This window comes from Glycine soja, chromosome 17 (assembly GCF_004193775.1).
Source record: "Glycine soja cultivar W05 chromosome 17, ASM419377v2, whole genome shotgun sequence".
Classification (NCBI taxonomy): Eukaryota; Viridiplantae; Streptophyta; class Magnoliopsida; order Fabales; family Fabaceae; genus Glycine; species Glycine soja.
Genome location: NC_041018.1, coordinates 7,910,985 through 7,937,250, shown reverse-complemented (window position 1 = coordinate 7,937,250; position 26,266 = coordinate 7,910,985). Strand labels below are relative to the sequence as shown.

The 26,266-nt window shown below is 33.4% G+C and overlaps 4 protein-coding genes and 1 pseudogene across 6 annotated transcripts; 2 read left to right on the top strand and 3 right to left on the bottom strand.

Moving 5' to 3' along the window:
* Positions 1–1,082: 1,082 nt before the first annotated feature.
* Positions 1,083–3,142, top strand: LOC114393002 (malate dehydrogenase, chloroplastic). Of its 2 annotated transcripts, none has more exons than XM_028354257.1 (2): positions 1,083–1,221; positions 1,588–3,142. In XM_028354257.1, the coding sequence occupies exon 2, from the start codon at positions 1,594–1,596 to the stop codon at positions 2,821–2,823; it is 1,230 nt and encodes a 409-aa protein (XP_028210058.1). In that variant the 5' UTR covers positions 1,083–1,221; positions 1,588–1,593; the 3' UTR covers positions 2,824–3,142. The 2 variants fall into 2 exon arrangements, with proteins under 2 accessions (XP_028210058.1, XP_028210059.1); XM_028354258.1 differs by having other exon boundaries at positions 1,218–1,286.
* Positions 3,143–3,400: 258 nt separating this feature from the next.
* Positions 3,401–6,428, bottom strand: LOC114393003 (pentatricopeptide repeat-containing protein At3g47530). Its single transcript, XM_028354259.1, is given in 5 exon segments — positions 3,401–4,664; positions 4,667–4,955; positions 5,379–5,909; positions 5,911–6,008; positions 6,011–6,428. Coding segments are annotated over 5 exon segments (1,545 nt in total). The 5' UTR covers positions 6,167–6,428; the 3' UTR covers positions 3,401–4,193.
* A 562-nt stretch (positions 6,429–6,990) lies between these two features.
* LOC114393529 (protein RKD1-like) lies at positions 6,991–8,146 on the bottom strand. Its single transcript, XM_028354881.1, has 4 exons — positions 8,061–8,146; positions 7,799–7,956; positions 7,335–7,696; positions 6,991–7,218 (listed from the first exon to the last, which is right to left on the bottom strand). Exons 1-4 carry the CDS (start codon positions 8,144–8,146, stop codon positions 6,991–6,993), a joined length of 834 nt encoding a protein of 277 aa, XP_028210682.1.
* A 2,886-nt stretch (positions 8,147–11,032) lies between these two features.
* Positions 11,033–12,620, top strand: LOC114392686 (annotated as a pseudogene). The gene is made up of 2 exons (XR_003662367.1): positions 11,033–11,430; positions 11,848–12,620. The product of XR_003662367.1 is annotated as a protein EMBRYO DEFECTIVE 514-like (transcript).
* A 5,237-nt stretch (positions 12,621–17,857) lies between these two features.
* Positions 17,858–20,537, bottom strand: LOC114393062 (probable arabinosyltransferase ARAD1). The gene is made up of 2 exons (XM_028354322.1): positions 19,201–20,537; positions 17,858–18,643 (listed from the first exon to the last, which is right to left on the bottom strand). Exons 1-2 carry the CDS (start codon positions 20,116–20,118, stop codon positions 18,143–18,145), a joined length of 1,419 nt encoding a protein of 472 aa, XP_028210123.1. The 5' UTR covers positions 20,119–20,537; the 3' UTR covers positions 17,858–18,142.
* Between the last annotated feature and the right edge of the window lie 5,729 nt (positions 20,538–26,266).

Genomic DNA, 26,266 nt, shown 5'->3' with positions numbered 1-26,266 from the left:
TTAAAAAATTTAGTTCCCCTTGTTTTAAATAAATCAAATTCTCTAAGTTTCTATAAAATTTTGAAAATATGGATATATAGAATAATGAAATTAGTATTTTTTAAAATAATAACAATAATACTTGAATTTAGGATACCATACAAACTACTTAAACCTCTACTATGTACTAAGCCGATATTGAAATTAGTTTAAAATGCGATAACTTTTTATTTACATATCTTTCCATCAACTATGCAATTAATCATTTAATTAATTGTTTCTCGTAACAGGTTTATACCCACAGATTATATATAATTTATAATTATGCATTTAATGATATTAGTAAGCTTTTTATAACAATTTTACTAATAAACGCAGAGAGATAGATTCATCATCTTACCCGTAAATGAACTACTCAGCCACTATGCATTGATTTTTTTTTTTTATTCATCATAGTGCATTGGATGATGTTTATCTATTGCCTTTTTAAATCGAAACTATGAACTCCTAACACGAAATCAAACAATTTTGAGGGGCTTAATTAAAACTTTCCTAGTTTGTAAAAAAGAATATGTTAAAAAGAGTATATTAAAAAGTGTATGGTAACATTTATCTTCGACTTTTCAGCACAGTTTTTTTTTTTGGAAATGTTTATGGATAATACATAAAAAAAAATCCTCATTTGTTAACATGTCAGTGTCCTCACATTTATTCAATATAAATCCCACACTCTTCTTAAATGAAGGTTGCATTTTAATCTTTAGAGAATAAACTGTATCTATAATTGATACTTCTACTGTTTTTCTAATTAATAGTTATCATTAAATTTTATGCTTCAAAATGTACTCCTCTTATTTTAGGAGCGTGAAATCCAAACCTCACTAAAAAAAAAAAATCTAAATTTCAAAAATAATGGAAAAATTAATCTAATCTTACCGGGAATATGGTATTGTTAAGAAGGTGACCATCTACCAGGAGTCTGTCTAAATTCTAATAATGGGTTCTTAACTTCTTTTATTGACATTCGGGGTATAATAATATTAAAAAGGAAAAAATAGGGAGAAGAAAAGCAAATAATAATAAATAAATGAGAAAAAGGAAACAGTAAAATAAGAAGAGTGATGTGATGTGAGGATGTGACAGGAGAGTGAAGAAGTATTTTGCGTTTATTTATTCAGCATTCGGCGGAGATTTCAAACCCAACTTGGCTTGTTCCAATTCCATTCATTCGTTCATTCCCAGGTACGTTTTTCTCGCCCAGATCTCATTCCCACTCCTCAATCCAAAACTTCTCATTCCAGATCTGTGTAAACGCTATTCTCTTCCATTTCCATTTCTCAATTGTCTTTCTGTATTCCATTATCGATGTTGCAATTTTCATTCAAAATTACACTCTCATTAACTAATTTTAGAACATGTATGCAAGTTGTTTTCAGCTCTTTCTGTGTTGTATGCTATGGCATCTTAATTGGTTCGATTGAATAATCTGTTAGGTCTACCCTAGCAAAACAAACCTTATACTTTCTTATTTCCTTGGTGCTTTTTGTAGCTTTCAGATAGGTTTCTGTGTGTTAATCGAATAGACCTGAATTATTTATTGTATCACAGGTTGTGATGGCAGCAGCACCAGCAGCTACCTTCGCTATTGGAACCACCGGTTCCCTCGGCCAAAGAGGAAGCTCGCTTCCTCAATCAAAGTCCTTTGGGTTGAAATTCAACTCTCTGAATCATTTGAAGAGCTTCTGTGGCCTCAAGGCCATGTCATCCGTGAGATGTGAGTCGGAATCCTCCTTCTTCGGTAACAAAACCGGTGCTGCTCTACGGGCGTCTTTTGCATCCAAAGCTCAAAAGGAAAACAACCACAACTCGCAGCCTCAGGCTTCGTACAAAGTTGCGGTTCTTGGTGCTGCTGGAGGGATAGGTCAGCCGCTCTCGCTTCTCATCAAGATGTCGCCTTTAGTTTCCAACCTGCATCTCTATGATATTGCGAATGTCAAGGGAGTTGCTGCTGATATCAGTCACTGCAACACACCCTCACAGGTCAGGGATTTCACTGGAGCTTCTGAGTTGCCGAATTGTTTGAAGGATGTGAATGTTGTTGTCATACCCGCCGGTGTTCCAAGGAAGCCTGGCATGACTCGTGACGACCTTTTCAACATCAATGCTGGCATTGTCAGGGACTTGGTTTCTGCTGTTGCGGATTACTGCCCTGATGCTTTTGTTCAAATTATCAGTAACCCTGTGAACTCTACCGTGCCTATTGCCGCAGAAGTTTTGAAACAGAAGGGTGTGTATGATCCTAAGAAGCTCTTTGGGGTTACCACACTGGATGTTGTGCGGGCAAACACGTTTGTTGCTCAGAGGAAGAACCTGAAGCTGATTGACGTTGATGTCCCAGTTGTTGGTGGCCATGCCGGGATTACCATTCTTCCTCTGTTGTCAAAGACAAGACCCTCGGCGAGTTTCACTGATGAAGAAATTGATGAGTTGACTGTCAGGATTCAAAGCGCTGGAACTGAAGTTGTTGAAGCAAAGGCAGGCACAGGGTCTGCTACCTTGTCGATGGCATATGCTGCTGCTAGATTTGTTGAATCGTCTCTTCGCGCACTTGATGGAGATGGGGATGTGTATGAGTGCTCATTTGTGGAATCAAACTTGACTGACCTTCCATTCTTTGCTTCAAGGGTGAAACTTGGTAGGACAGGAGTTGAGGCTTTAATTCCATCTGACCTCCAAGGGTTGACTGACTATGAGCAGAAGGCTTTGGAAGCACTTAAGCCTGAACTCAAGGCCAGCATAGAGAAGGGGATTGCTTTTGCTCAGAAGCAAACTGTTGCTGCTTAAATTTCCTTGTCAGCAGGTGGTTTCTTGGGTTATGGATTTATTTGAGCATAAATACTACTTAGAGGACTTAGGTTGCAGATTTGTTGTAGCATCTTTACTGCTTCCAGAACTTAGGATTCAGACTTTCTATGTATCAATTCTACTTCCAGTTTTGTTAGTAGAACGGGAGGACGCTTCCATTTCTGTTCTCTAAACCGAGCTTAGGTTTTGGTCAGAAATCTTCAAAGATGTAAGCATTATAATGTAGAATTGAAAAAAAATGTAAACGTTGCTTTTTGAATAATATGGCCATTAGACCAGGTTTTGGTTTTTTGTTGAATATTTTAGTATTTCAGAAATCTCCTTTACTGATGCAGAATTTAGTTAACCATGCTGGCCTGATTGAGCTTTCAATACACTTTTCACTCATCAGTGCCAGATCAATGGACCCTTCAATAGATGGATGCAAATGGTCTGCACTCAGACAAATCTGCAGTTTGAACCCGATAAGATGTTCTAAATTCTAATACTACAACTGGTGATTTTTAAAATTGTATTTATAATTTTTTATCAGTCAAATAATTTCCATGGCCAAGATTTTCTGCAGCTGTTTCTCTTGTCTGCTTTGAATCCATGATTACCCTATTCTCTCAGCCACTAGCCAGAAGGGCGAGAATGATTCAAGTAAAAAAAAATGGGGAAAAGAACTGTGTTTGTTAGATATTGTTGTTCTGTAAATCAAATGTATAGAAAATGATCATTTGGCATTGTAACAGTGCTTTACTGCTGTTCCCTTAATAATAATATATTGACTCAACAAAAATTTATTATCGGTCAGAGAAGTTGATTCAGGGTTTCCTCGAAAGATGATAACATAGTTAGCAGATGAGGAGTGCCAATCTCAAACAAAATCCCCTTGTATTCCAGAGGATGAACCTTCCCTGTCTTCAGTGTCTTGTGTCAATATAAACAAAAATTCTAAAAAAGAAATAGAAGAGAGAATCAACACCAAATTTCTCGGATAGCAGGTTTCTTTCTTCTTTTTTTTTTTATGCATTCTGGTCAATGGTGTTTGGCAGGTGTCTGATCTGATATCATGATCCGCAGGATCAACCTTGAATGATCTATCCACCAACTTCAGACATATCATGAAATACAGGACTTGAATAAAGGCAATGGTTAGTTAGCCTTCACCCACCCACTTGAAATGCAGTGTAAAACCTCCTTAGTAGTTAATATGTATGGTTGCATTTCAATTATACCAATATTCATCCAGATTGTCTACAATATACCAGCCGTGAAGATATCTATTCTGCGTTTGCAGGGGCTCCTGACAATCATTTAACACTCGTTGCTGGATATGACACATTTATCACCAGCTCATGATATTCCTACCAATAGTTGCTACACGAGCAGCACCCTCCCCTGAAGTGGTGAAACCGATTATGGTCCCTAAGAATTACATCACCGTTGTAAACCCCAGAAAAATGTTTCAGAAAATTGAAGCAATCAACACATATGCGGAGATTATTAGCCACTCTCAGTGTTGTGCCAGGTGGAGTAGCAAGAACCCCAAAAGCAATAGCCAATTTTTCACTGTGATGAGAGAGCACATACCCCTTTTCTTTGTCATCCATCTTATGTAACTCAGATGAAAGTTCAACAACATAGCCAGCAATCCTCAGCTGATGATTAATCTCATCCAGTGTCTCGTAAATCTCATGGTTTCTAGTATGTGAAACGTCGTCCACAACAAACTCATGTACTACTCCTTTCAGTTCAATTGTGCTACAACCAGGTGTGGTTTGGATTGATTTATTTTTCATCAATTTTCTCACTTCTGCTACCTTTTCCCAGTGTCCCCAGCTGAAGAATAAATATTCAAAAGTAAAACATGATCCCCAGCTTCTTGAGCTTTCAATTCAATCAAATGTCCAATTACTCGTTCACCAAGTGTAACATGGCCATGAATTCTGCAAGCACCAAGCAAGGTCCTCCACGTTGTGGAGTCTGGCTTCTCCACCATTGACATAATAAGCTGTTAAGCCTTATCAAGCAAGCCAGCATGGCCCAAGAGATCAACCATGCACCCATAGTGATGAACGTTGGGAGTTACTCCAAACTCTCTGCTCATACGGTCAAAAAATGACATCCTGTTACAGGAATAGAAGCTGAAGGTGATTATGCAGATGAGGAAGAAGAGACACAGGGCATAGCAGAAGTAGGAAAAACGGGGGTGCAAGAAGTAGGAAAACCCAAAAGAAGAATCATCAAGCCCAACTACTTAAAAGACTATGTTTAAGGAGCATTAGAACAAGCACAGATACAGAGCCTTGCTTGATTAACGAATTGTTGATTATAGGAACCCAATTCTGTTACACACATATTCTAGAAAGATTCTTAGTTATTCCAGCTCAGCATGAATTCTGTTACTAGGTCCATCTATATATTACCATGTAATAACAAGCAATGGAATAATACGAATTACACAATTACCTTAATCCTTCTTCTTCTCGCTTCCTTTTGCTTATTCTGCTCTCGGGAGGCACTGGACCTCGAATTCCAGAACCTATCACATCCCCTCATCAACCATTCCAGAATAACTGCAAGCAGAAAGGACACCCGTGAGTGTCTGATCATCAGGCCGAATGCCAATTCTCAGCATCTCCTCAAATGATTCGATAGCTTCTCTCCCATATCCATTCATTGCCAAACCAGAGATCATTGCACTCCATGAAACCACATTTTTATTCCCCGTTCCCTTAAACACTTCTTAAGCCTTGTCTAAACAACCACACCGCGAATACATAGATATGAGAGCATTAGATAAATTGAGAGCACCCCCATAACCATGCTCCATCATATAACCATGAATCCGTTCTCCAAATTCCAAGGCATACAAATGAGCACAAGCCTGAAGAAGAAGCAAACAGGTAACATCATCAGGCTCACATTTATAGCTCGAATTCTGTAAAACATCAAACAAACTCAAAGCATCCCGAGTCCTATTATTTCGAATACAGCAAGAGATCATCACATTCCAAGCAACAGTGTCCCTCGGAGGCATCTCATCAAACACCTTACACGCATCACCACCTCTCTGACACTGAATACAAGTCCATTACAGCAGTGAGCAAAAGGGTGTCCCATTGGTGCCCGTATTTGAAGATGTTGCAATGAACCTGAACTCCGCCAAGAAGATACAAAAACCTTATAACCTTATACAAGACTTAACAACAAAGGAAGAAGATAAAGGGTCTGCAGCAATGCCTCGTCTTCTCATATCCCGATATAAAAGAAGACCCTTTTGCGGTGAATCACTCATGGAGCACGCCCTGATCATGGTGTTGTAATAGGAAACCATGGGCTTTGTGGGAAACAGATTTTATGGCAGAAATCACAGGTTCTAGTGCCATTTGATGTCCAACGTTTGAGGTTTACGGTGAACCGACGATGCAGCTTGTTATTACATGGATGAGAGATCAACCAAGTGATCTCCAAACCGTTGCAGGTTTTAGATAAAAAAAAATATTCAAACTAAACATAAAATAAATTATAACATCAAATTTTCCGACGGTTTTTAAACCTTTTTTAGTCTATTATCATATTTTAAAATTCAAGTGAATGGGAGAGGTGCGAAAATGTAAATGGAGATAGATATCGAATTGGGACATGAAATTAGATTATCTTTTTTTATTATTATTAATTAAAAATGTATATCTCATGTGAAATTAAGGAGTATAATTGTTATAATTTTCCTATTGTATACAATATCTTGAGCTGCCCAAGGCCACGCCCGCCACCTCCCCACATAGCTTTTTCACATCAACATTCAAATGCATCTCTTTTATCAACCAATAATATGAACACCACCACACATTCATAACATCAACAGATTCATCCCTCCTTCATAGATATTTATAAAAAAACACCTACTTTTCCACACAAGATGATTTCGGACATGGTAAACTCGGTCGATATTTTTATCTTGCTTCGTGTGTACCCTTTCTTAACTTGAGCAATTCAACCAGCATTATCTATATTATGCCTAAACGCCCACATAAAACAACCCATAGTGAATTCAGTATAAACTATCAAAACACGTTACTTGGATATATTAGATAGCATGCATATAGAAAGATTCGAACTGTTTCTTATCATATTCGATGGCAATGACATTCATCAAGCTCAATGCAAAGAAGAAGAAGAAGAAGAGCGTGGTTCCTTCCTCCGCCCTGTGACTGTGAGCTTCCTCTTCTTGTAGTTGGCCTTGAAACACGCTTGTCTAAGCCTCTTTGTAGTGTCTTCGAGTTCAGTATCTGGCATTTCCTCCAATACCTTCTTTTCCCTCTCCAATATCTCAATCGCACTTCTTAACTTCTCTTCACTCTCTCCCCCCTCCTCTTTCCCTAGCTCCTGCAAACCTCATTTTTATTAATCAACACATTTTTTTATCAGCAAATGTGTATGTTCGTTTTTGTTAGGAGAGTATATCAAAACTGCGACCTTAATTTCACACAATGAGAACTCACCTGCACGTTGTTTATCAGAGTTTGCAAGCTCATGAGCTTCCTGTGGGGCCACCTTCGAATACCCACCTCTCTGCACCTTTTCTTCAGAAGTGTTATGCCCACATTGAGTTCTGTGGCTGCTTGTGATATTGGCATGTAGAAGTACTGAGATATGGTCTTCCTTGATAACGTTCTGCAACTGCTATTGTTGATTCTCTCTTCTCTCCCTTGGTTGTTCACTTTTCCATCTTCTTCCATCATTTGCTTCTCGATCCCACCACTTTCTTCGTTGTTGCCAAACAAAAATACTTTTTGTGAATCAAACACAGCATCAACTTCGTTCCAGCCAGATAAACCCTTTTTAATGTCATAAAAGTCATAGTCTGCAGTAACATTTTTAAGATATCCAATCTCAAAATAAGGACAAGTGTACAAGGCATGCAAGAATATAATAACATGCATGATACAGTAGTATTATAAAAGACCTTGCACGCTTTGTGTTGGTTCAGTAGTAGCGAGTGTTAATGTTTCATATAATGGATCTGAAGGGTAATAATCCATAAGAGGAACAGCATCAAGATAGTAGTCTTGTATGGGAAAACCGTAAGGCCAATCCAGTGAGGGATACACTTCACTGTTTCCGCTGAGAAAAGGCATTTCAATAATTACAACAAGTTAAAAAAACTTTGTAAGAAAATCAAACATTTCATCATGGTAAGATAGTACAACAGAAGTTTCATGGTTTACCTGTAAGAAAATTGGCACGTAAATGGAAATGGTTTTTCATCTATTTCGTAGAAAGAGCTCCAACCCATGAGTGACTGAGACTCCATGATTATGCTTCACACAGGAAGATATGTATAACGATGCTGAAGTAGTAGTGAAGAAGGATTGGAGTAAGTCCTTTCCTTGATGAAACAGTAGTAGAACGTGGGAATATGAAAGGAAGTGTTGGCAACATATATGAATATACGATATGATGAGAGTGAATCATTTGTAACTAAAGGTGGCTATTAATTGTTTGGAGAATGTGCGCGTCGCCTTCTATGCGTTTTAATGGTGACGATGAGTATGCTTGTGAGAGTTACAAGATCAATTTAATTACTAGGATTAGGATATATCCAAGGTGGTTGTGCTCAATCTCAGCCATTGGATTAAGATAACTACTTTCATAAGATCGAGAGTGAATGGGACAGGAACAATTGATTAGTGTCTAGTTAGTTGAGGGTGGCTACTTCAAGTTTTCCAATGGATAAAATAAAACGAGTGTCATTAACTTAACATATAGCCTGATAATTAATTAAGTTCGGGAAATGTTCCTATCAATTATCAATTCGTAGTCATTTTCCACAAATATGATTGGGAATGAGCGATAACTAGGCATGCTAATTAATCTTCTATGGCTATAGTATATTGATCAACCTCAGATAAATACAGTAATCTTCATAAGACTGGACCTCTTCCTGACCATGCATGCATGGTTACCGCACGTTTCCCGTTTTCTTCCAAGCAATAGATAGATCTGAAAGTTGAACACATTATGAAGCGATAAATCATAATCATTTGCCTCTCCGCTAACTTGATAGACTCTAGCAACTAGTAATCATTACTGTTGGAGCCAAAACTAAAGGCACAAAGGCTGCTTATTTACTTATTTATTTGATTACTTGTTTTTACCTTTTGAAACGCCCTAAATTGATTAATTTCTACGTTTTAATTAACTTCTAACTGAAGGCTAACCAAATGAAGTCGCGAGTTATCGTATTTATGGAGGTGTAACGGACTCATTTAAAAAAACACTAATTATTTTCCCCGTCTGTTATGAAGAGAAATTGGCGATTTTCCAATCCATAATGGATGGTTCTACAACTGCAAAAAAAATATTTTATATGCTTGGCAAGGTCGTGCATAAGCAGGTTCTTGATTGGAGATCAAACTTTGTACTGAAAATTGTCAAAACTTGTAAGTATCCTTTTTTTGGTGAATAAAACTTGCAAGTGTCCTATCCACACAGAAAAAAACTTAAGTTTGTTTAAATGTTTTTTTTTATACTGAAAATGCCAAAAAAATTAAACTATATAGGTTAAGTTCCATTTTTTTTACTGAAGTACATATAATTATTTTAAGAATTTAATTTATACACACACGAATAATATAAAGAATTTTTATGTTATCATTTAATTATAAAATATTATATATGATAAATTTATTAATTTTCATAATAATTAGCTTAAAAATTATATTTAATATAATATTTGATTGATTGATAGTATAACATTTGTTAGATTGATAATACATTAAAATTAAATTATTAAACTTTTAATTTAATATTTTATAACAATGGTTAGATTGATAATGCCTCATCACGAATCTATTAGAAATTATTCATGTGGATCACTTTAAGGTGATTATTATAGAAGTTAAGAATAATATATATATATATATATATATATATATATATATATTTGTTTGTTTATGGTTTTTTATTATTTTGACAAATTCAATTTTAAATAAATTAATTTTTTAAAGCAAAAAAAAACATTATATTTGTGGTTATCACACTAGATTTTTTTTAAGTAGGTCAAGTGAGGTAGCCTAGTTCACCATGAGTTTAACCCAAGTGAGACAGTTGTAAGTGGGTGTTCTAATTTTTAAGCTAATAAAAAAATTTAAGTTTTTTTAGTCACCTTAGCCAGAAGAATCAGTGGTGGTCTCGGATGGTTCATGAATTTTGGTCCGTTTTAGCACCTCTAAGTGATAATGATAATAGTTGTCATGATAATGATAGTTATCATAATAATGGTGGTAGCAATAACAATAATAGAAATGTTGGAGATGAAAAATATCAAAATGATAATAATAGTAATGATGTCAATGATTGTGGCAATGATAACATGCCACTTTGTTTAAACTTTTACAAAAAAAAAACTAAATCAAAACAATTTAGACAAACACATTAAAAAATACAAAATACTTATTTATTAAAACAAACATTTATTTCAACAAATAAGTTTAAACAAACTACAGAACACAAATAATAGTAATAGTATAATGATGGTTGTAGGAAATGGTGATCATAGGTAGTTGTGGTGACAATAATCTATACTTACTAATAATAAAGGGAATATACTCAATTTGGTGATTACATTTCATTGGACAATTTTAATCTTAAATCACTTTTTAAACTTTATATTTTTTTCTAACCTACAGTAACTCTCCTCTACTTCTATTTTGACTAGTTGTATACATGATTGATAATGATAACAATAACGATAGTAATAACAATAGTGACATATATGTTGCACAAAGGTGTTAATTGGAATAGTGTGATAATAATAACAATAATAATATATATGTTAGGGCAAAAGTTTTAATTGAGATAGTGAGTTGTAATGAAACAAAAAAAAGTTGCATAAGTGTGAAAGAGCAAACTTTTCTCCATGTTTATCTTATTTATTCCTAATTAGGTTTCCTACTGAGGCTAAATTTTGAATTAATAGACAAGATAGAATAAATTAATAAATTAATCCTATCCTATATGAGCTCGCCAAATAATAAATCAAAATATATTATAATAAGTTATCCATGCTTTTGAAAAAAAATGAATCATTTTTAAATTAAAAAAAAAAGTATTGACCTTTTTTATTTCACCTTGAATCTGAATAAAATGTTAGGACCCAATTTAACAGCAAGGCCTTGGCCAAGAAAAAATCAGTGAGGCCCAATTGGTTGGCGTGTGATGAAGAAATTAAAATTAGGTCAATCAGAATCCCTCCCGCTCCCTAATTTGGTTTTAATAAATAAACTTTTGAAATAACTAGGCCCACCCACGACCATGGCGGAAGCCACTGCATCGGAACCGGAAATCGTCGAGCCCACCACCATGGCCGCCGCAGACACGGCTTTCGACGGCGTTGACTCAAATCAGGAGCGCACTAGAGTGGACAGCGATGACGAAGAAGACGGTGTTTCGAAGAAGCGGAAGGTGGATGAAGAAGAAAAGAAACCTTCAGGTCCCGTGAAATTGGGTTTCAAAAGCTTCGCCTCTTCCCTGGAAATGTTCGATTACTTCTACAATCTCCTTCATGCTTGGCCCCCTTTTCAAAATCTTAACCAGGTATTCGATCACTTGTCACCGTTATCGTTTTATCTACTTATCCCTTTTTCGCAGGTAGAAAAAAAATCCTTTTTTTTTTTTAATTTGGCCATGACTATGCACCGATGTTATCTACAGTACTTATTTTTGAAATATTTTTCCAGCTAATTTTTCAGTATTTTTTTTCACAAAGATGAAGAAATTTCTGTCTATGCATATAGGGCATCAAAAGGCAAATATTTTTTCCAGCTAAATTTTCAGTATTTTAATGCATTGGCATTTTTCAAGGTTCAAATGCATGCAAATTCACTGTCAGCTAATGTGTAAACTGGCTTAGTCTTAGTATGTTGCCTCAGTAACATTATCTTGATGATGCAGTAGCCACAACCAGAATTTACTTACTGAATTCACTGTAAGTTGTTTTTTTTTGTGTGGCAGTATGAGCATATGATGCTACTGGAATTGCTTAAGAACGGCCATACGGAACCTGATACTAAGATTGGAGGAGGAATCTGTGTTTTTCAAGTCCGCAAGCATCCTATGTGGAAAAGTAGGTGCTTCTTCCTCGTCAGGGAGGGTGAATCTGTTGATGATTTTAGCTTCCGTAAATGTGTGGATCATATTCTTCCCTTGCCAGAAGAGATGCAAGTGAAACCTGATGCTAACATGGCATTAGGAGGAGGAAAAAAACATTATAGAGGAAAGAGTGGTGGTGGTGGAACAAGTGGGCATGGCCATGGGAAAAAAAGGAGGATCCAAACATTTTATGTGTTTTATGATCTAAACGTTTTATGTATACTAACTTGACCAGCTTATTTCATGATTCTTGGCAGTAGCTTATTTCATGATTCTTGGCAGTAGCTTATTTCATGAATGTAAATCTCAACGACCCCACCCTCAAACACAGCACAGCATTAACCCGCATGACCTGCAACGTTTCCTTAAGTAATTATTTTTGAGTTTCGGGAGAAGCAATTAGCATTTTCTTTTACTAATTGCAAGGCATCTGTGCAAGCTTAATACACAAGCATAAGAAGTATGTTATGGAAGTTATTGCATACAGGCATGTGAGCAAACCATCTGAACACCCTAAACTAGATCCTATGCAGTGACTTTATCATTGCATGAGATTCTAAACCTTTAATATACCTTGAAAAAGAACCCTTTAATATATTTTTATCAATAAATGATCAATGTCTCTTTTTTATCAATATTTTGCATCTATATAAAATTGTCTATAATTTTTTTATTAATGTATCCAAAATGCATTGTATCCTAAATTTCAGAAAAAATGTATTTTCATATTCGTGCTGTACTGTACTTGTGTCATACTAAGTATTCAAGCATCATAGTTGTTCTTATTATATATGGTCAATATTGACGAAAAGTATATTCTATGGAATGGGAATCTGTCTTTTCTGTGTTTTTTTTTTTTTTTTGCATTAAGGAATATCTAGTCCACAATTGAAGACTTAGTGCGGAAATAATCCACTTTCAAAACGATTCAATGCGGAAATGATAGACACCTAATAATTAAGTTTTAATGATATAGAGTGTGGAGTGTGGAGATTTGAATCTGTTAAAGATATAATATTATCGAATAAGTTAGACAACAGATGAGGAAATCTTGGTGATCATTAACATGAATTTTTATTTCTTTCAACAAAGTCTTTTCCCAATGCATAATCAAGAATCAAACTCTATTTAAGAGGCTCAACTATTACTAACTCTGTCGGGTCTTGTTGGTGACTTGTCTAATCTACTTCAATTGCTATGCAACTGCATGTACTATTTTGCACTCCTCCATAGTATTAGATATCAATGTCTACTGCGGACATCCTGAGGTCTCAAAGCAGCCAAGGAAAATGAAGTAATATTCTGACATTTTCCATCTTTTAAGAAATTATTTGAATCTTCAACTATTGCCAAGTTCTTAGAAAGTTCATAACGAGGAAAACAGCATGGTAGGCGATGTGCTTCCAAGTTCAGAATATCTGATTATAGCAGTTGCTTCTGTTCAATTTTCTTTTCTGCTTTCTTGTTTTTGTTAGATTTTCCATTTTTTATTCGCTGGTCATATAATTTTTCCTCAATTATTCATGAAACACAGATTATGCTGTGCATTTATCTTCATCTGGTACCCCTTTGGAGTTGTATCTCGTCACCTCATAGGGTGCACTTTAACTCTATTCCTCTCTGTCATACTTTGAGACCATCCAGTCATGCCCACTAGGCAATCGACATCTGCACCAGATGAAGGTCAATCCTTCTTTTATGTGTAGCAGTTTGTCTGTCGAGTATTTAGCCCTTCCTTAACATTTAAGATATGTTCAAGAATAGGTACAAATTGAGTACTGTGAAAGATCTTTACCCTTTTGTTGATCAATCATTGCAGTCAATGTTAATGTGATAGGAGACAACAATGGGGGAGAGGGACCACTATTAACTGATTGATATAACATTAACTAGTGGTTTTTGGTTACCAATTTGAGTTTGCTTTTCCATACTTCGTGCATTCATTTCTGTTTATATACTTATTTTGGGTTGGTGCCAGGAGTCCTTAGCTCCACAAGGGACAAGGTGTCTAATGCATGTCACCATGACTTGACACAAGTATTGGATGATAGAAACTCCATGTCTGGTTTTCAAAATGATTTCTTAAAATAGAAATGCTGGTTACGTATGGCCTATTTTCTTTAGGAGATTAGTTGGGTTAGATAACTGAGGGAGAAGAAAAGAGGGAAAAAGTCGGATGGGATCTCTTATGCTAACAAAACTAATTCTTATCAATAAAAAAATGGTATATTCTCTTCAACACATGAATAAGATAAAGTATAATAATTGATTTACTCTGGCAAATGAAGTGTACTGATGTGATGAATAAAGATAAGCATATGCTTGTTTATAAGCTGGAATCATTTTGAACTCATTCTGATCGTATAGCAATTATATTACCATTGATGGATCTGAAAAGCTGTTACTTACGGTGAAGGGTTATTTTTGTAAAGCAACGGTTCATTTGTTTCTTTTTTCTCTTTTCCTTAAACAATGTTCAGATATTTCTTTCACTTTAATACATAGCTCTAAAGTGGAGGGTCAGAAAGAGTATCTAAGTAATTGACCATGTTCTTAGAATAGGATTCCCTTCGTGCCTCATTGATTCTTTATCCTCTTAACGTGATGAAACATGCGAATTATACTGTTTATTGGAACCATAAATTTATAAAATTTAAAAAGAAAAAAGAGGATGAGAGATAAGAGGATATTGGATAGAAGAGAGTCGAGGATGGTCTTCATGGATTAGCGAGAAAAATAAAGGAAGAATGGCCATATTTGGAAGTTAACAAACGTTTTCTTTAAACTTTGAATGAAGGTTTTTGGGCTAAGCCATCCAAAGAGAGGTAAGAAAAGCATAAAGGAATTCCATTAAACACAAGAAACCGAGACTGCAATATATTTTATTTTTTTTGCATGGAGAGAAGAGCTTGGAATTCTAAAGATAGTTTGCATAAAGAAAGTAAAGAGAACATAAAAGACAGTTATTGGTTGGTTTGTTTTTTTCGGAGTGGTTGCTATTCCCCACCTTCTCCCAAAATGCTCTACTTTTAATGGCTTTCTTGTCCATGTTCGATTAGCATTCTAAATTAGTCACTGAACTTCTTTACCTTTTATTTCTAGCAGTCATGGCAAGCAATTGGGTTCACGTCTCTTAAGTCTTAACATAAAGGAAATTCAAATAATTTCCCCAATTCATTTTACTAAAACCAGAGAAGAGAGACAATGTGATAACTGGTTTAATGGCGGAGTTTTTTTTTTTCCTAATCAAAATCACTTAAGTACTTTTTATTTTAAAATATCAATAAAAAAACGGTAAAGAAATAACTACTACTTTTGTTATTATTAACAAAAATAAAAAATAAGGAAAAAAAAGTTATAGATGATCATGCCATTAGTATGAAATATTCCTAACTTTATTTATAATTAATCTTTCTTAAAGAATTTAACAAACAGGTCACTTTCAGTAAAAAATTTCCTTCTAATTATGTTTTTTTATTTATAATATTTGTATCTGAGACACACTTAGGGTTTTTTTTTATAGAAATATACCAAAATAGTTTTTAAAATTAAGAACACCGCTTGGTCTATGAAATTGCAAAATAGTATTATTTTGAAGGGACTCTCTAAAATGATTAAACTTTGGTATTGTTGCCCTTTATTAATGTTTTCAGAATTAAAATGATCATAGTTTATCATGTTAAACATCAAAATAAGTATATTATTTATACCCGAAGTATGAATTACTTAACATGGAAATGTTACAGGTGATTCCAAACTTTATAAGTACGTTAAGAACTTAGAAAGACATTTATCAATTATAATGTTACTCTCCAACATAATTATCTCTAATAAAACATACCTATTGTGAGAAATGTTATGACACTCTTTTTTTTTTATGATTGTCTAAAATTTATTAAAAATCATTAATTAGTAAATCTCACTTCTAAACTGAGATAAAGAATTATTAATAACAAGTAGAATCCACTAAATTATCAATTTTCAGTCAATTTCAGTGAATTATAAAGAAAGTATTAAAAAGAGTGTTGTTCTTTCTTTGCCTATCATTTTTGTTCCAAAATACTATTGGAGAGATTATTTTGGTATATCTCATTTTCTTCTAATAAAATAAGCCTATAGGGATGCTGGTTCAAATAAGCCCAATGCATCCAATCTTAGCCGGTCAGCAAATATTTTCATGGTACGACACATGGACACGTCAGCAAGTCCAGCTGACGTGGCAGATTAATAAAGTGTTCAATACACCTAGTTTGGTCTTTGTTTGGTAAAAAAGAGTATGGCAAATGATAGGGATGTAGGGAAACTGAATGAAAAGATACTTGGCTTCCCAAGAGTATTGTTTGTTCCAATTAGCTTTCATTCAAAACCTTGTCAGTGTCTTCTAAAACAGCCTTATATATTTGCTTCCATAGCATGACTTATGATTGGGGTGAATCTAAAACTTCCTTCCCTACATGTTCCGGGCTTCTCATGCTTTATGCTTTTACTCTTCCTTCCAAGTCCCATAGAACATTACTTTCATGAAATGAGTAACAAGAAATAGAGGAGTTTCTGTGCCAGCACACTACCTATCTCCTCTTTGCTTCAAATTCAGAAACTTTCTGTTATTCCACATTACTCATCTCATAGCAGAAAAAAAAAGGGGAACATGAGTCTCTTAAGTTTTAGAGGCTTCTTTGTTCTAGTTTGTGTTGGGATTTTAGCTTCTCAACCATTTAAGGTTTCTGGCTTGAGAAGCAAAGATCTTGCTCTGAGATGGGATGAGGGACTATTGCCATTTGTTAGAAGTTTTCGTGTCCTAAAGGCTGAAGCAGTGGAGGATTTCCAATCAAAGGTGGAGTTGGCACCTTCACCTTCAATGACCTTTGATCCTAATCAATCAAACAAAAGGACAGTTAGAAAAGGACCAGATCCAATTCACAACAGAAGTTGACCTGCTGCTTCGCCTATGTCCTTTGCTATGCTGAGAAATGACAAGAGAATTCACAATGCAAAGACAAAAACAATTGTTCTTTGCATCCTTAACCACTTCTAAAGGAGGTTGGTTGGTTTTCTACGTTTTCTTTTATATTTGTTTTCAGTTCTATTCTACCTTGAGTCTACCTGTCAGCTGAAAAATTGCAGCTGAAGTGCTGAACAAATCTTTGAGCCAGCCTTGTTTCTAATAGAGTAGAGAAATCGTAGGAATTGACCAATAGCTGGATAGTTTATGATCTTGTTAGTTCTCAAATACTGAATATAGTGCATGTTAATTTTTCCCCCTTATGAAGAGGAAGAATATATATATATATATATATATATATATATCGTTCTATTGATGTTTCTGCTTGTTTCTCCCACTAATTTAGGAGACATCATTATACGAACAATCAATCAAAACATTAACACGTAGCACACAAATTAAATATGTAACATCAGATTAAGTACATAATAAAATTTAATTGTTATGTTGATTAATATCAGAAAGAATACATGAGAAATTATCTTAATTTGGAGGCTGACTTTCCTGCATAATCAGTTGCTACTCCTTATGTTTAATTCTATTGCTCACCTATGCAGCTATGCTTATTCCATGCAATCTAATAAAATTAAGATGTAGTTCCCATTTGAAAATCAAATCAAATCTACTCTACACTTTCAGTCCATAGCTCCTTTGCCATTTAACTTGTTTGCACATCAATGATCCATAAACACCACAAAAGCCAGGGGTAATGCATATGGTGGTTCCACATATGAAAAAAAGAGAGTATCTAGTTTGTGAAAGAAATTAGGAGACTTACCTCCTTGTTGGCAGTTAGATTATTGTTTCCTGAATCTCCATACAATATCTAATGGAAGAAAATGCATTGGCGCCATATAGGGGGATACGGTAGAAATATCCATATAATTAATATGTCATTGCCAAGAAGAGAAGGAAAAATCAATATGGTATTTTACTCTTTTCAATTATCCCATGTGATTTAAAAGAAAACAACTACCATCTTTTCATCAAGAAGATAAAAAATGATTTGGTGAAAAATTGTAACAACGGAGAGGATGGAGCTTGCTAGTAGCAAATAAGTAAAACCAGGTCCATGACTCTCCCATTGATAAGTTGAATATGACCAGAGTCATTATCTGGCTCCACCTTAGTATTTCAGTGGATCATAACAAGAAGCTAAGGTCTCTGGTATCTGTTTTTCCTGTGCAAATTGAATTGTAATGAAGATATCTTATGTGCAACTTCCTCCCAAATCATATTCACTGCATCCCCAGGCTGGCTTGGATATTGATACTCAAAGTGCTGTGTAATATCCTTTAGCCTTCCCCACATCTGGGTCCATTTCTCTGGCTTGATTGAACGAAGGAGATTGAGCAGGTAGCCTTTCCTTACAGCATCCGAGGCATGGACAAACAAGCCGAATTCTGAGTAGTCCAAAACATCTTCAAATGGTAGCTCAATTTCGTCACTAATGATCACAGGAACACAGTGGCTCACAATGGCATCAAAGAGGCGATTCGAGGATGGGGTATCTCCAGCAACGTTAAGGCAAAATTTGGATAAGGCCATGCCTTGGCTTGCTTGATTAATCCCATTTTTTCTGATGCTTCCAAATGCAAAATGCACATCTTTCTCATCTTTCAGGAGGTAATATAGCTTTTGGCGAATAGCTCCTCCCTAAAGATTTCACCATGATAATTTAATGGATTACAACAAATAAACATTCATCTAATAGACTTAGAATTGATTACAACAACTTTGATAATGTGATGAAAGGTAATAAAAATCACATCATACTCGCTACGATGATTCTAAGCAAAACTACCACTGCAGGATGAGTTTTGATATTGTAGGATCCCAGGATTCAACTCAGTAACCCTGCTATTCATTTCTTAGTTGTTTTTCTATGAAATTTAGTTAATGGACAAAAGTGCACACTCATTGAAAAGTAGATAACGATACAGTAAAAAACGGTGCTTGTTACTAAAGACTGAGGAGATCAAGATTTCCCCCTTTTTACTCCTGATCAATATAATTTTTATGGAAAAGCTTCAGAATTTAGAATCAACTCAGCTTCTAAAGTCACCTTTGCATCATGCAATATGTTTTACAACTTCAAATGACTATAATCAACTACCAACTAAGCATAAATTACCATCCAAAACAGGAGGGAAAACTATACAAGTCAATTAAACATGCATAAAAGAGATAATATTAGAGTATGATAAACTCACATCTTTCCTATATATTGCCCCCTGGAAATATAGAAGTGTAGAACGTTCCTCATATGAAGCTGACTCAGCTCTTGGTACAGTACTTACTAGATGTCTATATGGAGCAATTATATCCTTCTTAATGTTTGCTAATTGAGAAGGGTATCTTCCAAAATCTGCAAGCACAAGCATGGCAGAGCCCAACTTTCTTCTTGCACGCAGAATGCTGTTAGGATGGTGTGCCACAATCACATGATCCCTCCCTCCAGAACGTTTCCATTCTTCCCTCTCCATTAGTAACTGTACCAATCTCTGTTGCAACATTCTGTTAACACTAACTTTTTCCTTCCCATGGATTTTGGAATGCCGGTTGTAACTCAAAGATGAGAAAAATGGCACAAAAACCACATCTGCTTGTCTCGAATTCTGCACTCTAATTGCAGTGCAAGGCCGAAAATTTTCCGCGATGTTTGAGGACAGAAGATCAAGGGTGAGCCAGTATTCCACACTATGCTGCAAATTAAGGCCACCTGGATAAGGTGGAATGTGTTTTGGGTTATTCACATTAGGCCATGTTTGGTTCACATTCCCTTTCCAATCCAATAGCCCAAAGTGAAACTCTGGAGGCAAGTCATACATGAACACCCTTAAGAGAGCATTAGTTGGATCGCATGGTATCTTCCTCTGCTGTCTTGGGGAACTTGATTTGTGGCTAGAATTGGAAAATTGACAGCTTTGTGGTTGAACTTGTTCCCTCTTGAAATTGGGTTTGAAATCAAGGGATGTGTTGTTAACAAGAACAAGTTCCGAAACTGATCTAGGAATGAATGAGTGATTGCTCAAGTGGATGAGGAAAAAGGAAGACAGCACCAAAAGGAACACAGCAATGACAATTACACAAAATATAAATCTTGAGGGAACCATGTTCTTGTCTGACATTTTTGAAGAAGAACAAGGTCCGAGGAAAGACAAATTCAACAAAAAAAGATTAAAGGGTAGTAGTTTTTATATTACTAGTATTTGCTGAAACACACAAACACAAATTAAAGGCCTTCATATAGTACTATGAATTAACGGGTCAAGTCTCAGAATTAAAAAGGATCGAAAGAGAATAGTAAGAACTAAGAAGAATAAAAATTAAAATGAAATTGGAATGTGGGTGGTCAAAACTCGTGGTCCAATGAGATGACGTGTAGGAGTTCAGTTGAGCAACAAATAGTACCTGATCAGCTTCACATGTTCGTACTCGGACAAGACATAGCAATTAGCAAGGGATAGTTTTGTTTGAGGCGAATTTTTTGTGAATTTGTGATTACCAATCGCATTCACGTTACGTGATTTTAAAACCCATTAAATAAATCAGTAAATGAACTGCAAGTTTTCTTTTTACCTCAAAAGTCAAAATAACAATACCAGTGTTCAAAAATCCGTTTCGCTTTTACAGCTCAGAGATTGAAAACCCGTATCTTTCAGTTTCCCATCTGGTTATCTCTTATCCAAATACATTAATCTAAAGAAGGGTTTAAGATTTTATTTATTTCATTTGATTGAAAAATAAAAAGACCTTCCCAAGGGGAGTATAATGTGCGTGCAAGTTACACTATTGCCTTATAGATGGCGAGGAGAATTCCACTACTTGAAAAAATACAAAATGAAAATATTTTTCGGTTGTATAAAGTACGCAACCGAAATCAACATAAATACGTTTTCATATTCTTAATTTTTTATGGAAAAAAATAGAGAAAAAATATTATATATTCACATTGTAAAAAAATTTACACAATCACTAAATTATAACTCGTTATCCATGATAAATTTGTTAATTTTTAAAATAATTATCTTAAAATGATTTAAACAGTGATTTGTGATTAGATGACAATCTCATACTATTTTACACTAGTCATTGAACTGGAAAAAATATATTATTAATTGTTGATGTAAGTTACCCTTTTAACCTCATCAAATTAATGGTGATAAATTAAAATTAAATGAATTAAGATTCAATTAATATTTTTATAGTAATCAACATCATATAAATTATCTTTTAATTAAAATTGAATTAATTATCATAAAATTTACCATTTATAAAACTAATCAAATTAATTATTATGTAAATTTCCTTTATTAATAGTAATAAATTAATTATGATACGAATTTGTATCATAATTAATTTAATTATTATTTAAAAGGATAAATTACATCATAATTAAAAAAAAATTATATAGCAAGAGTTAGAGAGGGGAAAGTGCGTGCAGTGAGGGGAAGGGGTGTAGGAAAATAGAAGAGGGTAAGAGTGTCATTGTGCATGATATTGAAAAAGTAAAGGGGTGAAAATAGCAACTCCCGTGAATGAGGGACCGGATGCATGCCTCAGCTTTCTTTGGGCCTCTTCTAAGAATAACAATCTTAGGCCTTCCTTCTCTCGCTAACTATGGGCTTTTTTTTATCATCGTATGGGCTACCGATAAAAAAACTGCCGCTATGCCTTTTGGGCCTCTTTATCTTTCTCCGGATGCAAGTAAACAAATTGATCAAAAGCGAGATGGCAAATGAATTCAGACCAAGCAAGAAATAACATAAAAGGTTTAAAATTTATTTAGTCATCATATTATATTTTATTTTAATCTAATTTTTCATCCCATTTTGGTTCTTATTTTAATATTTCTTTTTGTGTTGGTATAATTGTTTCAGTCCTTGTAAAATTTTAAAGTTTTAATACAGGCTCATCTTATTTTAGAATATTTTCATTTGAGTCTTTATTATTTAGGAAATATCATGCTTATTTTTTAATATTTGTCAATTCCATAATCACTATATAGATTATAATTGAATAAATTAAATTAGTAGAGATTAAAATCGATTTTTTTTCTAAGCACTAAAACCAAAAGATATGTACATTACGGGAACTAAAATTAATGTTAATTGAGTCTGAAACTGATTTTAAATAAGACTTTTATCCATTGAAAAGGTTTGAATTTAAATTGAAGTACTTATCCACAAAAAATTGCAAGTACTAATACAATAACCACTCCCCATAGATTCAAACGTATATAATAAAAATAAATTATAAAGTTACATATTATTATGGTTTAATTTTAATATATTGACCGAGTAAAGATTTGATATTATTATTCAATAAATTAATTGTCACAAAATTTAACGATTTTTAAATATATGATAAATATAGTTGGTTAACAATGTAAAAATATTTTACATAGTATATTCTAATTATACTCAATTTATTTTATTTTGTCACAAATATTTAAAATATTTTTATATTATTAATTTATTTAAGTATGTTTTAAAATATTATTATTATTCTAATAGTTTGTCAAAATAAAGGCATGTAAGACAAAAACGCCGTTAATGGATTTAAGTACGATATGAAGGTTGAGCTTGGATACTAAAATAAAAAGTGCTAGCCACACATTTTTTTTAAAAAATATTGTTTAATTCTGCTAAAATTTATTTAAAAAATTTTAAAAAAATTGTAGATCCTACATCATATTAATTATTTTGTTGTTGCCAATAAGCTTTAGCCAACAATAGAATATGCGATAGAAGAAATGTATCAAAAAATGTATTGGTAACACTTTTATAATAAAAATACTATCCATACAAATACAAGTTTAGGTATGATTTTTTTTCTCCTTAAATGTGATTGTGAATACTAAAACTAAAGGTGGTAAAATGAATTGGGCTAGAGTCAACCTGATGAATGATAGATTTTAAATGTTGAGTTCAAATGAAATGTGGATCTTTCGAGCTCAATCTGATTATTACGTGGCGTGGATTTGACCGACAAAAACTTGTTAAAAACTCTAAAAGAAGTTGAACATTTTTGGGGCATGGACTTTGTTTTAGAGTCTTAAATTGAATTTAGATTATTTTTTTGTCCATTCCATTGTAGTTTACAATCTGCATTTGACTAGCCTGCACTGGTCAACTAGCTCGTTATGTCACCTTTAACTAAAACTCTAATGTTGATTTACCTCTAACTAAAAATCTAATGACGTTGTATCTAAATTATATCCCATCACTTGTCGATCATGATCTATTTGCCTTTAGTTGTCATGCTTCATTTGCAAACATAAATATTAATTGGTATGATGTATTTGTATCTTTCTTGATGATATGTATTTGCAAACATAAATATTATTGGTCTAGTGTATTTGCAATATAATTTTCTACGAGGAATCGTGGGTATTAACTAATAACAATTGAATTTATGTTTGTATTGGTTATGATGTTAGTGTGACGAATTTTGATATGATCTTTTGTTTTATTTGTATATAACAGGTAGAATGGGGCTTTCAATAAATATTATTGGCAATTGAGAAGTAATTGTTGTTTGTTGTTACCTTATTGCACATAGTTTTAAAGTTGTATTTTGTTTTAGAACATTTAGATAGTTATTTAAGTCTTAACTCTTTAATATATAATTACATTTGATCTCTATCGTGTTTCTTTTGTATAAAAATAAAGAAACATTATATTAAAATATGTATTTAAATTGAGAATAAAAAAATTCTAATTTTTTTTTTCCATGGATTAATCTTAGCCCACAAGACTTTATGATTTCCTTTTACCTTCCATTTATATATGTGGGTCATTTTGACCCTAACTCACATGTCGAAGACTAAATGAGTTAGGATAGAGTCAATCGACCCAAATTTATATACTACAATTTACCAAGTTGATTGAGCATCAAAGTACCTTTGCGGGTGCCCATGATTGCTTGTGCAATCCAGTTTCAAGGAGTAAAAACAGAACAAAACCCTCCATAACATCAATTCCGGTTCAAGGTTTCATTCATTCCGGACAAACCAATTACAGTTTTTTTTTTTTTTTTAAAAGACTTTATGGTATGTTTTTGGATCCATCCTAAATGCACCGCTATCATGCAGTCGAATCCATCTGAGGTTGGCCTGTGATTGAGCACGAGGCTGAGCTCATTGCATGTGCATGTACGTAGTGTCACAGACCTTATATACCGGACACAAGGGGAAGAACCAACAACACATAATTTGTTAGTTTTTTTTTTTGTTTGTTCTAATTATTCAAACACACCCTTCTACAGTTCTCTTAATAATAAAGAAGCAATGAGAATGAAGCTTTAATTTGGAGTTGAATTTACCATCTGAAGGACCTGATAGAGTAAATTAAGACAATTCCAGCATATATAATTAATTATTGTGCTAATTTTAGAGATAAAAATACATAATTTATACTTATCTAGAACTATATATAAAGACAATAGAATGTTTTAGTGTACGCATTTTGTACCTATTTCATTCATATAATTATATCTATAAGTTACTATAATTATCTTCACAAACATCCACTACTGTATAACTTTCATTATTTTTCTTCTTTTATTTTAGTAAAAATATGAGGAGGCAGTGAATCACAAAGTGTCTCTTTTCGCCTTAGTATTCATAATTAGTTTTGTTACTGTAATTAATATATGTTTGAATGTACATAAAATTTATTATCAAAATTAATTTGATTTAATTTATTCAACTCATACATACACCCCAAACTTTAGCTAAATTCAAATGGACCTACCTATATAATACAATGTGCAATCATAAATGCCGCAGCTAAATAATCATATCGCGGCTAGATAACCATAAATGCATTATGTGCAGAATGTGTAATGAATATATCACTGCTCGATGGCTTTGTTTATCGTCTTTCGTAATGGTATCTCCACAATGATGATATCATACTACTACTAGCTAACATGATACCAATAAGGGGTTAATTTTTTTAAATTTAATTTTAAAATAAGTATTTCTTATGAAATTGTTTTTTTTAAGAAGTATAAAGCATCTGCTTCTTAAAAAGTAAAAAATTATTTATTTTAAATAAAAATAATTTAAATAAACACATCAAAAAAAAGAAAATTACTTATTTTATTAAAAAAAATTTAAAAAAAAATTAAACAAATTCACTTAAGATTTAACATACTCGTAATAGTTGGATGTCTGAAATACACTGACATAAGTTGATTATGTGTCTGTGGAAAAATTTTATTAGTGAAGACAAAACTCATTTAATGAACTTTATGTTTTGAATAATTAGTCTAATAACTTTTAAAATTGTGAAGATATTTTACTTTAAAAAAAAAGTATAATAGGATGTTTTCAAAGAAAGTAAGGAAAAAAATTGTGTTTTAAAAAATCAGTTTTTCTGTGAAAAAACTTTGTTGGTGAAAACGACAAAACTTATTTGGATGAATTTTAATCGTCGAACAATTTTAGTTCCATAAGTTTTGACTGTAAAAATATTTTACTTAAATAAAAGTCTAATATGAAGTTTTCGAAGAATGTAAGGGAAAAAGAAGTGTTTTGAAAGGGAGGGGAGAAGACTATAAAATGGTGGATCCAATCCTCTGTAAATAACACCCAAAAATTCTTATCATTAATTACTTTGTTTTGTCTTTTCTTTTTTTGACTGCTTGTTTTGTCTATTTTGAAAAGTATAAAATTACTTTAAAACTTCCGGATTTTTTATTTATTTAAAATGGACATCAGTTAAAAATATAACTGCAGAAAATTCAATTCCTTATAAAATCACATGAAAAGAATGGTCAAAGACAGCAAATGCTAATTAAGCTGCTGACGGTTAAAAAAAAAACTAAATATAAGTCATAGTTTATAATTAAAAATAAAATTATAAGTTTTTTTGTTGCTGTTGTTTTCTGTGTTGGATGAAAAAAAGTGATGAAAAATACAGGACGAAGAAACAAACTAAATTCTAATAAAAATTGGGCGAAAGAGTTCTAGCTATGCTCTTACATGTCTGCCTTTCTATTGGGATTTCTGCATTGGAAAAGGAAATTTTCTATTTGGATATATTTTGTATAATCACAGGTGGGAAATATTAACTACATTTATCTATGACTAATCTTTATTGAAATATTTTTTCAGGTGCATATTTTGAGATGAATTAGATACAGAAGAAACAAATAAAGAAATTAATAAATATGTGAGGAAAAGAAAAGACAAAGAAAAATATAAAATAAATAAAAGAATATGCAACAAGAAAAAATTTGCTGAGATTTTGAAGGGAGAACTTTCGT